The sequence below is a fragment of the Manacus vitellinus genome, unplaced genomic scaffold (genome assembly GCF_001715985.3).
Source record: "Manacus vitellinus isolate BGI_N305 unplaced genomic scaffold, ASM171598v3 scaffold_14_pilon, whole genome shotgun sequence".
Taxonomy (NCBI): domain Eukaryota; kingdom Metazoa; phylum Chordata; class Aves; order Passeriformes; family Pipridae; genus Manacus; species Manacus vitellinus.
The window spans coordinates 17,068,689-17,083,600 of record NW_021939063.1 but is presented as its reverse complement, the minus strand read 5'-3'; the positions used below and the strand labels follow the sequence as shown (position 1 = coordinate 17,083,600).

The following is a 14,912-nucleotide window of genomic DNA, read 5'->3' as shown; positions in this document are numbered from 1 at the left end:
TTGATCAGAATTATAAAAAGCAATGATGTGAACATTTTTGATCCTTCAAAACGGGTACATATTGAGTTGGGTTTTAAAATGTGAATGAAATTTTCCTTTTATGGTAGATAAGGACCCAGTTATTTGCTGTTGGCATAACAGAAGTTGGAACCTCCCAAGTCAGATTGAGTCTGGATAACTGAGTGGCAGATGTGTGCTTCTGCCCCTACAGTGAGTGAAGTGATGGAGTAACACCTGGAGGTGTTCAGCATTTGCTGCAAATTGGCTTTCTCAACTTTTTTATTCCAGTTCTCAATTTTCAATAATTAGCACTGCATGAAGGCAAAAGGCATTTCTGCCAAAACTCATCCTGCCCCTCCTGCAGTGCTGTCAGCCACTCCTTAGATCCCAGACTCTTGGTGCAACAGTGTGCAGGGATCCTCGATATCTGGGTAGGAGAAGGGGGTACCTGTGTCGATGCACCAGCTTTATGCTCTCCGGGCTCATGGGTCCATGTGAAACCAGCACGTTGCTGCGGGGGGTACTGGACCCAGAACAGGCTGGGCTCAGCTTTTCCAAACCAGGTAACTCCTGCAAAGCAAACAGACTTCAGCTAAGTCAGTCTTGGAAAACTGCAAGTTTTCTTCGTGTCATTCTACTCCTTTGAAGAGCTCAACATCCAACACTTCCTGTTAATCTTCCTCTCTTTTACATCATTTTCTGCTATATGAGACAGCAACTGAAAATTAAGCTTTACAACTGCTCTGTGATACAACAAAGTACATGCAAATATTAACAATTCCTGTTTAAAGGCTAAGTTAACATATTTACTAGGACTTCCTTCTTGCACAAAAGTCAAGAATTCTTTTGGTAATTTGGCAGTCCAGTAAGTTCAATCAGTGCTGTATCAGCCCAGTTGTTTTGAGAACCCTACTGCAACTAATCATAACTCTGAATAATGTAAGATGGGAGAAGTGACTGTGAGCTCACATGGTACAGGCTGGATCTCATCATCTGGAACTGGTCTATCAGCTTCTTATGCAGGGGACGCATTTCTGGGTGTACAAATTTCTCATGGACAGCCAGACCCACTCCTAGGACATGTACCTGTGAAAGAGAAAATGGAACATCCCAAACCCAAATAAATCCTGTCTAAGATAGAGAAGCGAAGCCTGTCCTGCAGTTCTGTCAATGTCCATGAAAGTGCTCTAAAATATGCCATTGTTCATTACAAGACTGCTGATAATTAAGCAAGCCAAGGAATCCTGGCAAGTTCATACTACTCCAGCGAATACTTTAAGTGTGAGACAAGTACATTTGTGTCATGTTGGATTGCTTTTTAAAGACATAACTGTAAAAAATTACCAGAGAGATTATCTCTGTAGTGAACAGCATTATGCCCTCACACAGATAATGCCCTGTGACAAAGAAATGCCTCCTCCCAGTGCCAGGGAAGGGGTTGGAGTTGCCAGCAGAGATCTCTAAAAGGAGTTTCTGATAATGGAGCTGAACAGCAGCAGCGGCACATGCACAGTCACTCTGCCTGGTCCTCATTAGTTATTTCTAAAGGTCACTTCTTCAAAGGTCAAACATAAAATATTAGTGATTGAATGAGATTATATAAAGTCTCAGATGAAAGAAAATAGCGATAGCAGGCTTAAGATGTATGTAATTCCCTACATGATCCAAAGTCTGTACAAACAATAACTAATTAATCTTCAAACATCCTCCTGAGGATTGAAGGGAGATAAGCATTATCTTTATTTTTCAGATGGGGAATTGCAATGCAGTTCAGTGATTTGCTGAAGAAACAGGCCTAGTAGCTCTATTCAGACTTGGGCACATTGTTTAATGGGGTATATCTTGCCAAACTTTCAGTTAAGAGGGATGTGATTATCTGATTTCACTCCCATCAAAGCATCCTGCTGCTTTATCTATGAAGATGTCTCATGGAGACATTGTGGAAAAATAAAACTGCAGATAATATAAACAGGCATTAAGTTTTCATATGTGGCTCTGCCAGTCTAATCTCAAGCCTGACCTGTCGTGTCTCTGATTATCTTTGAAACTTGCTGGAAAGACATAATTCAAAATGCCAAAAATGAATGGCAGGCTTGAAACGCAGCAAGATGTCTGTCAGATAATAAATGGAGACAACAAAACTGATGTACTTTTAGCTGAGCTTCACCTCACATCCCGTAAGGTGAAAGACTTGTCATAATCTCCTTGCCCATCTCCCCTGTTTTTTGTTTGAATGTATTTGGATCTCCTGTACCCAAACTCTGCTTTTGAATGAAGCAGTTTGATCTAATATGTTTAGACTTACTGCTGATGAATCCAGACACTGTTCTTTTGCATCTGAAAAACAGTACCTGTTCCTGCATGAGTTCCTTCAGCTGTGTGATCTTCTCTGCATCTCCGGGGTGCTTTGTGATATAATCCTTATCAAAAAAGGCCTACAGGAAAAGGGAAAAAAAGTACCTTTTGCTTACTGGCAGGGATTTCATCATAACGTGGTGTCAAAGGATGACAGGAAAAGGTCCAAAAATCTTATATTAAGATAACAGCAAAGCTTAATTTTATTGGTTTTAGCACTCTGGGATGCTCAGAAAATGGTCTTGGCACCTGAAACGATTCTGTTGAATCATGAATCTGACCAAGTTTCCCCTTGTGACAGTGATGAGCAATACCTCTAAGCCTTGTGTCATCCAATTATTTGAATTTTATATAGTTCCCTTCACATAACTGCCTAAAGTTTTACCCTAAACTTACCTTTTACAATGCTCAGTTTAAGTAACAGCTTACCAGGGATTATGCTGGATAACAAATTGCATATAAGATCATTTCAGGGTTACAGTGAGTAGGCCATCAGCAAGGATAATGGTTCAGTAGCATGAATTAGCATTCTTTCCTGATTCCAGGGCCAATCAGTCTCAATTATGAGTCCCATAACCCCTATTGCAAAATGACTTTACAATGTAAGCAGTATAAAAAATCTGCCTCACTGTTTTACCTGCCAGCTGAGGATTTCCAGGTAAGCCAAGTGCCATCCTTGAGAAACCCCCCTGTCACCTGTACCTACTCCCAGGCCAGATCCCCGCCCCACCTCCAGAGCCCCCTGTTCACACGTGGCTGTGCAAGCACTGATGCACAATAACCAGGTGGGGGATTTAACCTCATCTCTAGATAATGGACATGAAAATTTCTTATCTTATTAAGTCAAACTCTCTTTGAAACAGGAATGGAAATGAAATTGAAAAAGGGTGACAGTAAATTGGGAAGCAGAGCCCGGCTTACCTCCTGGTACCGCGCAATTCCCCCGTTAACAGCCGCATCAATCACCCCGTTCAGACACATGCTGAGAAGATTAATGTTGCCGTGCATTTGTTTGTGCTGGTACTGGCTTATCAGTGTCCTCAGCTCCTGGTTTTTGTTCTCAACCACTTGAATGGCATTTTCCAAAGGACTTACTTCAACCTAAAAGGCAATAAAATATCCTTTAATTCCATGGACACTTCACCGAGATTTATTATCTTCCTTGTAATGAAATGATACCCTAGGATTGTTCAGTTCTCTTTGCTTTTACTGCTTTGTAGAAAATTAACTACATTAACAAACTTCACTGTTGGCAGTGCTGGATTTCAGGTCACTGAGTTGCACTAACTTGTTTCTATATACTGAAGACGTGGCAGCAATGCAATTATTCTTTTTTTTTGGCACTGTCTCCATTGTACTGTTCCATTCCCTCACATAAGTCCCCTGGTCACATTCAGCAATTATTTCGATCAAGTGGTAGAAAAAGAACGTACTTAATCCTTGATAAACTACATCATTTTAAACTGCAAGATATCAGTCAAGGGAGTTTTGTCTATCCCATGTCCTCAGTAACCCATCATTTCAAACCCCAATCACAGGAACTATGAATGTTACCAGTTCTCTTCTCTCCACTTCAAACCAACGGGAGATGCCAGGCAAACTGTGAGTCAGGGTCAGGGTGGTGCGTTCGATCCACAAGCTCTGCAAGGAGTAACAGAGGCTGTGAGGGACCCCGTGAATCACAACCACATCATCTGGACTCTCACTACAGGTGCTAAGGGGGCAGCGTTCAGAAAAGAACACATTAACCTCCTGAGCATTAATTCTGTAGAATGTCTTGCTGAAAGTCACTTGAACAGCAAACCAGGAATTCAGTACACCTGCTCTAAACAACACACTCAACCTTTCTGTCAGTTTTTAAAGACTGACCACCAATTCTGTCATGGGACCCAAGAAGACATTGTGGACATATGTGGCAGTAAGAAAGAAACCCAGTAAAACAAAAAAGTCCTATCCTTGCTTCAAAATCCATTTCTCCTGGCACTAAAATAACTCAGTTTTAAACTGGAAAATGCTTTAATCAGGTCAGGTGTCAATCAGACCATGGACTCGACAGCTACTTGTAATTTGAGTTACTAAGGTATCTTTGGGCACCACATCAGGATTACCTGAAAGGCATTATTAGCATAGAACAACAAGACAAAAATCATCTTGAAGAGATTAAACACTGCTTGGTCACTACTTCTACCTTAAATTCATTCTCCTTGTCCTTGGGGCCTTTGTGGAAGGGCCTGTCATAGCGGAATTTCCGGATGTTGTTGACTCGGTAAAAGCTCTTTATGCGATCCGGGACACGGTCCATTTGCAGCACGTCTATATTGTCTGGGATGGGAGTCACTGCATAGATCTGTAAATCTGTTCATTGTGCAGTCAAAGAAAGCTTTTATCGAGTGAAAAGCATGTGTTAGGAAAGACAAGCAGGAAACAGCAACCCATGGCAGCAGATTTCACGTGCTGACAGTGTCCTTATGGTTAAAGTCCTGCACAGTATCCTTGCTGTTCTCACACAAGCCAAACAGTGGTGTTCCCATGACTAAGCTCTCCAAAAGTCCCTGCAGTCCCATGAAATGTTATGTGGTTCAGTCCTTAAATGGTAGAGCATTGTAGTGGTTACATCAAATCCCAGTGCAGGTGATCAGTGAGAAGAATGAGATTCAAAGGCTTGGGGATAAAAAGGTTTATCAGTTTTAAAGAAAGGGAGACTGCAAAAAAATAATAATACTGATGTAAAAAAATAAACAGGATGGAAAACAGCACTTTGGAATCAGTATCTGTTCCCAACAAAGTATTGTCCAAGGGAAGATATTGGGAATACTTTTAAGGACAAAAACTGTGCACTGTGGCAATGCTGTTGGCAAAGGATTAAAACACGGATGTGACAAAGCACAACCCTCTCCCTTCCACATCAAACATGACCTGCATCACTCCCCTACTAAAAAGTGACTGTTCTATCCAAGATCATGTAGCACAACGAACCAGTTACTGTCTGCTGCAGGCAGAGCCTGGTTTTGTCCATATCCTCCATATCCAGCTCTACTCTGTGCTCTGCCACAGTTCCCATCAGTTTGCCCCTTCACAGAAGGATACACTGGGCATCACACTGCAATATGGAGTCGTCGGGGTGGTTTGGATGCTGCATGGCAATGGCTTGTGGGAACTCGCTCAGCATCCTCTGCTGGAAGGCTTCCAGCCTCTCGTAGTCGTGGCCCCGACACACATATTCTTTGTTCTGCAAGAAGAACAAGCATAAATTAGTCTCCTTAAAAGTAAGTTAAATTCTACTGGCTTTTATCTCACTTTAAATGTTACTGCTTCAAAACCAAAGATAAATGACAGTGTCAATATGCTAATGGGAGAGTAAAACTCGCATTTAACACAGCTGATGTATTTTATTCCTTCCTTTTTCTTTACAATGTATTTCATCAAGAAGTGATGAATGAGAAGACCATTCCACTGATCTCCCAACAGCACGGTGCCTCTGATCCACGCACATGCAGCACTCAGTCCTGGGGCCTTTTCTTACTTGCTTTTCAGAAAAGGGACCATTTTTAATTGGACTGAACTGAAACGCATCAACCAAAACTTAAGTCACCAGCTTGGCTGTTTGGCACTGGGAAAGCTGCTGTCAAATACAATTTACACCAGATGGATAAAAGTCCTGAGGACCTCACAGAACAGAGGGAGATGTATGTTTATCATTTTATCAGTTCTCCTTAGAGAAAAGTTGCAACAAACTGTTCACAAAAATTGCTGTTTAATCACTGCTGTACTATCACAGCCATACAACCCAGCCCTGATCATGCTCAACAATAACATGCTCAGGAACTCCCCTGCCTACAGTAGAGTAATATGGAAAAGCCTTACCAAGAATTCTCAGTGGCCACTTAGCAAATTCCCCTTCGGCCCTAAAAGCACTTTCCTCTTGATGAACAAAATTTCATTTCTGCTAATAATGGAAAGCTGCATTTAGATATGACTCTTGAGGCATTGAACCACTTGTGCAGAGCTCTTGGATGTTTTTTCAGCCATCTCGAACTCTCAACAGCAAGATACAGGATTTCTGAAGTCCTCAGTGACATAAAGATTGTATTCCAGTGTCTTAACCCTCACAAACCACAATTTTGATTGGTATTAATGTCTCCTAGTGCAAGACCAATGAAAGCAGGCAAATTCTCTAATTCTGGTAGCTCATACACATAACAATAACTAGAAGTACAGTGAGGTGTTTCATAAAACAAAGAATCTAACAAATCAGAACAGTTTCCTCCCTTTTATTTCTTGAATTTAGAAGCTGCAGTTTATGCAAGAATGTTTTGTTAATTGCTCTGGAAAGGGGATCTGGATGAGCAGGTCTTGATCTTGTAGCAAAATCAAAAGGAAAGCTGCAAAACCCGATCATAAAGCACAGCCAAGGAGTTCAGTTATCTTTGGCTTTGCATTTCACCGTTCTGGAAGAGCTCTCATGTCCCAGCTGTGACATGTGTCACTTCATGTGCATCAGCCACAGCAGCCAATGGACGGGGAGAAGAATCGCATGATGGAGCTTGACAGCTCAGTCTGTAATGCTCAAACTGTGCAGCTATTATTAAATCTGGAGTGAGTCCACGTTTGAAGGTGAATCTCTTCATAACACTTACTGCATTCTCTATTTTAGCTTTCCATTGCAGCAATCTAGAAAACTGTAAGCCTATAAATAAGGTTATTGTGATTCTAAAAATAATGCCCTGAAAACACCTCAAAGCTAAATTTAATAGACTTTTCAGACAGATGCCAACACAAGACCTCATAACGTGGCTTGTCAGGCCTTACTTGAACTTCTAGTAGGTGGACAGTTTTAATTTAGCTTTCATTTACTTATGTAGGAAGGCTAGAAAATATACGCAGAATTCATAGAAACATGCACAATGAATTTTCTTGACAAAGGGTCTTTGAAATCAAAGATGTAGAAAGAAGTGGTTATTTTCTGTCTTAAGCTATACAGTAATAGAAAAATAAACGAGAAAAGGGCTTGGAGTTATTTGATCACTTTAAATCACTTCCATATCCATTTGTAGATTTTAAATCCATGTAAATCTTTTTCTTCTCTAGAATAGCTGCTTCCAATCTCTTTACAGTGTGATCCATGCTGATGTGACTGCTAATGGGCTTAGTCCATGCTCCGCAGTGTGTGTGCTCTGTGGATCATTAGGGAGAGAAAGGAGGAGGATGACTTTTAATGAGATTGCTACATTAGTAATCTGCTATCAGAAGTACTGCTACCAAATATAATTGCAGAATTAACAAGGATTATAATTACGTACACCCGTGTTCGCTGGTGATGGCTCCAGCCGAGGATCCACATTGTTACAGCACAAAGAGTCAGGGCTGGGCACAAACCTCCAGCAAACACATTGGCTGGGAGGGTCTCATAAAACTGAGGATCCACAATTTAAAAAGCTAAGCTACAGTCACTGGCAGTACTTCAGACATTAGGAAGACTCATGTGCCATGATGACTTTGTCATTCATTTTCTGAAACATCTGTTGTTGGATATAAAAAAAGAAATCGCCAGTTTTCTCTGGAGATCTTCATGAAAGGGCAGATCCCTCTTCACCCTGCAGCACCTGTCCTTTCCTTGGATCCCTCTGCAGGGTGTTCTGCACACTGCTTCGGGCTGCTGCACTCTAAGTGCTGTGAGGAGCAGCTGAGGGAGCTGGGGGGGCTCAGCCTGAAGAAAAGGTGGCTCAGGGGGGATCTTCTTTCTCCCTACAACTACCTGAAAGCCAGGTGGGGGTCGGCCTCTTCCCCGGTAACAAGTGACAGGAAACGGCCTCAAGCTGTGCCAGGGGAGGTTCAGGCTGGACTTAAGGAAGAATTTCTTCCCTGAAAGGTCAGGCATTGGAAGAGGCTGCCCAGGGAGGGGTGTAGTCCCCATCCCTGGAGGGGTTGAAGAAATGACTGGATGTGGCACTCAGTGCTCTGGTTTAGTTGACAAGGTGGTGATTGGTCACAGGTTGGACTCGGTGATCTCAGAGGTCTTTTCCAGCCTAAATGATTGAGTGATTCCCTGATTCTGACACTGTTCATCTTCAAATAACACAAAGTCACCCTTTATCTACTGGTATTTTCCTCTCCGTGACTAATTCCATCTTGCTTTACTGCCCCTGCCCGTGTTTCCATTAAAAGAGTGTAATTAAACACTAATCTTGAAATCCTAATTAAAAAACCCAAACGACTCTGTAATCAGAGGGAATTTCAAGAGTGCAGTTTTCAAGGCTTGGCTTTGTGTGGCTTCATACTGTGCAACTTGAGTGGTGCCACCTCTTGTCAAACCATTCCTTTAAAGAGAACACAAACCATGCACCTTCAGTCCTTGAAAGCTTCACGTTACCTTGTCCTGTCATGCTCGATGGCATCTACCATCAATTTTCAGGCAGCTCCTGGAGCAGTTGTCAGATTATATTCCTTCCTTGCTCTGAACTAGCAACAAGACATTGTATAAACAAATACCCATTTTAAGTTTGATCCCTTATTAGGAAAAGAAGATAATTTCACTTTTTTGATGGACTGCAGACCCAGCTGATGCTGTACACACCAGCAGACAGTGAGCTCCAAGTGGGGATGTGTCCAGAGGAGGTGTTTGGCTTTCTGTTGAGGAGAGGAAATTTTTGCTTGCGGATAGTACAGGAGTCATCAGGCTGGGGTTGGAAGTCTGTCATGTGAGACTTTTTAAAGCGTGATAATTTGAGATGATGCAAATCGGTTAAGTAATGACCCAACATTGCTGCCACACAGCATTTTGCTTAATATAGAGGCAATTTGTGCTGCATCTGCAGATCGTCCAAAATACACATAGGCATGAGTCAAATTTCTGATCTCTGTTCCCAAGAACATTCCCAATGGACCATATGCTCCAGTTCAGCCAGAAAGCTGTTTTCACTAGTGCAGGGGTGAAAAATAAACTGCATGGCAGACACAGTATCTCCAAAACAAAAATACAAAGCCTCAACAGCTACTCTGAGTCACTGTGTCACATTTTGTGTAAGTCTGGCTTACCCGCAGGAAAAATGGGAATTTCCGACCATAAAACCCAACTCTGAAAAACTCTGGTTCCAAGCGCTGCTGTTCCATGATATTGTCATAGTAGGTGGCTTCCATTTTCTGTGGAGGAAAGGGATAGCTGCTGTCAAGACTCTTAAAGCTGCACTACATTAGAATCTCAAGACTCATTAAAATATCCCATTGCTCTTTTACCCCCACAATTTTTTTATGAAAAGACCAAAATTCTGTCAAAGATAAAAATTATTAATTAAGCTAGTCTGTCTGGTGGAACAGAGTAGAGTATCATCACACTCATTTTACGTTTTGAGAGATAACATATGAACATTTTCTGTTGTATCTCATTTAAAATTGAACAGGTCTTGAATGTTATTTTCTTTGCATTGTAGAATTAATGGCAAAGCTGAGATTAAGATCCACAGGCTCACAGTGTCCTATTCTCTCCTACAGCTCAAAATCCATACCACTGCCTAGAAAATTACATCAGTTCAATTGAGTTTGCCTTAATTGAGTTGAGGGGCATGAAAAAGGATGAAACAAAATTAAATCTTCTACAGCTCCATGCACCAGAAGGTTTAACACGGAGGAAAAAGGGAGTTGGAAAGAGTAAAAGGACTTTTCTCTAGTTCCAATCCCTAGTTTTGTGGCACTGTGCTAACATTTCTATCAGGAGTGGGATTTCTAGACCCGTTGCCAAACCAAACCTCAGCTGAAAGGCTCACAGGAATTGCACTTTAAGGAGAAGAATCCCTTGGACACCATCGCTTCCACTGCAGGGAACCCTAACTCAGAATACTGAATGCAGGGTTTGTGCTCGGTCCCCACACACATTAACTCCTTTTCTAAAACGGAGAAGGTCCCAATATCATTGCAGGAAGCATAAAGGAATGTGGTGATGGTGTGAATGGCACACAGAGGGCACAGCCAAGCTGGTCACCCGTGCTCTCCTCGGGGCCACTCTGGAGAAAACATGTTCTTCACAAGAGCAGTTTATGAGACCTTGTTAGACAGGTACCTTCAGGTTAGAATAAATTTGACTTCTAAAGAGAATTTAAACCACTGTATAAGAATACATCCAAGCAGCATAAATCTCCACTTTGGATATAAGCATGCTACCCCAGGGGACAGGAGATATGAACTGTTTTCACATTCATAAAGCTTTTAAATAACAACAAGAACTTTGACTTTTTCTGATTAAAGCACGATGCTGCAAATGTGCCCTGATTTCATCACGTTTGGTTGTACCAGAGGACCAGATTCTCTTAAACTGAGAGAATGCCATAAATATTTGCCTTCTCCATTCTTTCTTGTCCATCTTATATCACCAAGGGATAAGCTGTCCTTGATATTTTTTGGAATTAAAATGAAATATATATTAAAAAAGGATATTTTATGCAAAAATATATGTAAATATGCAATTGCAATAGCAAGGCCATCTCCTGTATGTGTGCTGTCTCCATATATCCATAGGATTTTACTGCTACCAGACTTAGGAATTATTTCAGTGGACCTACAAAGTCATCAAAACGAACCAATGGCAAAGGAGTCACTGTAAATCCATGGAGCTCTATAGGGAATATGATTATTTTTTAAATTCAGAATATTCTGGCAGGAGGGCAAAACCCTCTGGGGAATGATTTAAGAGCCTGCAAGGAGAGGAAGTGCAGCTACTTACCCGGATCCAGCTGAGGCTCTGATAGTCATAGAGACTCTCATACTGGATGGCCAGTTCTCGGCACAGCGGGATCCCAAACTCCCAGCTCTGCGAAGCCAAAGCAAATCACACTCACAGCAAACACAACGTTATTGCCAACTCAGCTGAGAGGAAGATGGGAACTCAATTTTGGGAATTCATTTGGTATGAAATGGCAGAGATTAGATGTGAAAATGTAACGTGATGAAACAATTTCCATTAAATATCGGATCAATTCCTTCTAAAAGATGGGAACAGAAGCATATGTTCCATGGAAATTATACACACATACTGCTTGCTCTGACAGTTCATTTATGAGACTGGGAACTTATTTGGAGAAAGATAATATAACTAACAATTTTTCTTCTTGCTAGACACCCCTTCAACCCACCCCCAACAGCTCCTTTGCTGGAGTACAGAGCTAGGGCTTGGCTCCACAGCAAAGTGCTCTCCCCTTCCCAGGCTGCTCCTTCCCGCTGAAAGCACAAACTGTCAGGCAGTGGGAACACTCCAGCACAGAGACAAAATATCCTCAGAATGAACCTGCATTGTTGCAGAGCCAATATCCATACTCAGAACCGAATGCAACACTCATTTCTTCAGCTCACAGTCTCACACAATAAATCCTTCCTAGCACACCACTCTCATCACGCCAGAGGTCACGAGGGAAGAGACCCACTTTGGGCACACCCACATGGAGAGAAAGACTCCCCTGTTACCTCACCTGGCTTTTTGGAGTGCTCATTTTACACCGAAATCTCCTCTTCCATCACCTTTTAAATGCATAGGCTGGAAGCCTTTTGGGGAGTGGTTGTTTCTAACCATACTTATTTAGAACACCAAGGTCTCAGTTGAGCCTTTACTGGATTAATTTTTATTATGCATTACTGGGCTAACATGCCACTTGTTTTAACTGGGACCCTGCTGTAGTGAAAACAAAATTATTGTGTGAGTTAACCTATCACCTTAAGTTTTAAGAATATTGATAGTAATATTGTAAATTACTGATAACAGTAATTAACAGCATTTATGCAGAATATTAGCACTGAATAAGGAAAGTTTTCTGGTTACAGAAACTTAAAAAAGTGAATCTCTACCCTGTTTTAGTGTATGAAGTACTTCACAGTGTCTCCCTTTAAGCACACATTTGTAGTGTCTGTTCTGTCATCCTTACTATCAGGAAAGCTTTTTTTTATCTGAATAGCACAACCAGCAAGTGTAAGAACTTTTATTAAAAGAAGGGATATTTGTAAGAATTAAAGAGACAAAAATAATCTGACAACTCTTTAGCTTCAGTTAATCACAAAACCTTCCATAAGAACTTGCTAAATAAAAAATTATTTTGGAATCAATTAGGATATTCTGATAGCATTAGCAGTTTGGGAGGATGGGAGGTCTGAGATTTATTTAGATCAATACAATACATACAATAGGAAAGGAATTGAAAGACCAGTTACTTGACTACTTAGAATATTACTGAGGTATTTGTGATCTCAAATTAACAGGATTTTTGCCATGGCTTGTCAAAGTCCATGACACACAAACTGATCCACTCAATTGGGATCAACAACATCAACCAATTAAGTGTTTAAATTTGCAAACACAAACACTGCTGCATTTTTTTATAAGTTTAACATTCTTTACTGAGATATTATACAGACATTTTCAGTCCTCAGCTGATCTGTGTTGACTTGAAAGGATGGAAAAGTCTCTCCTAAAACATCTGGCCGGGAATAAATGGCTTTTTTTCACAAAGTGTGAGCAGTCTCACTTCCAAATGGGATGCTGTGGTTACAGCCTATCTAATTCTCTAATCTGCCTTCTGGACAGAAGCAGAAAGCTCAGTGGCTGTCTTCCCTTGAGGTGACCTGAGAGATGGAACCTTTTCACACTCCTTTTCTGATGTCAATTAAATGAGTAACATGTAACCACATCTAATTCCTCTTTATACCACCTCTTCTCCATGTGCCTTGATACCATTCCTGTCATCCTAACTCAGGCTCTGTTTCAGTTAGGTTTCCACCCTGAGAAATTCCACTGTGCTAGCTGAGTTCTGCTGATAAAGGTGAGCTAAAGAAGTAAAGAAACACAACAGGTAACTTCTTGGAGAGAAAAGAGTTTGCAGATTTTAAGAGGAAAAGAAATGAATGGATATCAAGTCACTGGGAGCCTCAGTTTTAAAATCTGTGCTGTTAATCGGTAGCATCTTCACAGCACAGAAATTTAATATGTAATTCCATGTGCTATGTGTGTCACTTCCCTCTTCAAATAACTTCCTAATGTCTCCACTGTTAATTCCCCTCATTGCTGCTTTCTGCTTTGCTGACCTCAGATCTGCTGGCACGTTCTGCAGTACTTGTAAGGCACACTGATGTGACATCTATTGCAGTTCCTCCTGTGGCACTGTCAGCTCTCAGGTGAGCAGTGCTGACTGCACACCAGGAGGCTCCAGGAGAGGGAACCAACACTTCTGAAGGGCAGCCTTTATTTATCTACTCACACCCCAACGTGCAGATTGCTTTGGAAAGACGGTTCACACGCGGCTACACAAGAGAAATTACTTCAAATGTTGGGTGTGGAGCACATGATCTAAAAATGAACTGCTTTGGGAACCCAGCTTTGGGTCTCTCTCAGCACCTGGTTGGTGCTAAGGAGGGGACACACTGCAGCAGTGCTGTGATGGGAGCTGGTCAGAGTTGTTAGTTAATAAAATCTGGCAGTGAACTGGACAGAGGAGGGTTGGGTAGTTTTCAAGCTATTGCTGTGCAGAAGCATGATCAGTTGGGTTCAAACTGTTCTGTTCACAGTCTTGTTCAACTACAAAACCTTGAGTTTTAACAGACAAAATCATAACTGTGAGTTAAAAATACCTTCATTTCAAGTTATGCTCTTGCACACGCTGCCAGCTGAGCCATAAACCAATTCAAAGCATGGCAGAAATCAGCAGGAAGGGGCACATGACCAGTGAAGGCTAAAAAGGGCTTTGGAACACCCTGTTCCTTCCCAGCACAGGGCTGCTGCCAACAGTACTGAGAGTGGGAGTCCCTCAGTTCTGCACCCACTGCCATGGGCCACACCACAAGACAGTCTTGTGGCCAATTTTCCCCCCACTGCTGTGCTGAGAAAATTTTCCTCCTAACAAATGCAGAAATTTTACACCCTTTTGATGCTGCCTTGACCCCCTCACTTGGTGGAAGAGGCCAGGAACAGCCTGAGAAATGTAACTGGAAATGCAAGTGAAGACACGAGAACAAATCCCACTCTGCAGGACCTGAGGGGCCATGTCAGGGCAGTGCAGGAAGAAACTAAGACACAAAAGTTGAGGGAAGCAAGTTTCTTCCATTCCCTGAGCTGTTCCCTGTCACAAAGCAACAGGAAGAGGGCTGAAAAGAAGGATTTGGCTTCTCAGCCTTTCACTTCCACAGTGTGAGTGACATACACACTGCTCAAGTGGATTATTTAATCATTCAGCTACCATTTGTAATAAAGGAGGATTAAAACACAAAGTCAAGTAATTCCAAAAACATCCTCAAGAGGTTAACACTCTATAATCTGCTAGGAGTTTTACAGCCTAATTACATCTGTCAAGTTTTTACTCCCCTTCAGTGTGTATATGGATTCCCTGTTTTTGTTGAAAATACAGGCTCCCTTGCTTTCCATACTCTCTAGATCATCTTTGTCTAGTCAGACAGTCCAGTACTGCAGTATTTGCACAAGTCAGTAATTCCTTTTTAAGTGCAGTCTGGAAAACCCTGAAAAATTCTGAAATGGAAGAGAGAACCATATGCAGTGTTATTACAAAAGAACAATTCTGGCATACACACAC

The 14,912-nt window shown here is 41.6% G+C and overlaps 1 protein-coding gene across 10 annotated transcripts in view; it reads right to left on the bottom strand.

The window, feature by feature from the left end:
* The window catches only part of DOCK3 (dedicator of cytokinesis 3), a 131,480-nt gene that overhangs the window by 17,376 nt on the left and 99,192 nt on the right, over window positions 1–14,912 (bottom strand). For all 10 annotated transcript variants that reach the window (XM_029958198.1, XM_029958204.1, XM_029958199.1 and 7 more), the window contains 9 exons: window positions 11,069–11,155; window positions 9,391–9,495; window positions 5,443–5,584; window positions 4,544–4,710; window positions 3,910–3,996; window positions 3,277–3,456; window positions 2,352–2,435; window positions 970–1,086; window positions 449–570 (listed from right to left, as the gene is read on the bottom strand). In XM_029958198.1, coding sequence (XP_029814058.1) covers window positions 449–570; window positions 970–1,086; window positions 2,352–2,435; window positions 3,277–3,456; window positions 3,910–3,996; window positions 4,544–4,710; window positions 5,443–5,584; window positions 9,391–9,495; window positions 11,069–11,155 — 1,091 coding nt within the window. The remainder of the gene's footprint in view (window positions 1–448; window positions 571–969; window positions 1,087–2,351; window positions 2,436–3,276; window positions 3,457–3,909; window positions 3,997–4,543; window positions 4,711–5,442; window positions 5,585–9,390; window positions 9,496–11,068; window positions 11,156–14,912) is intronic.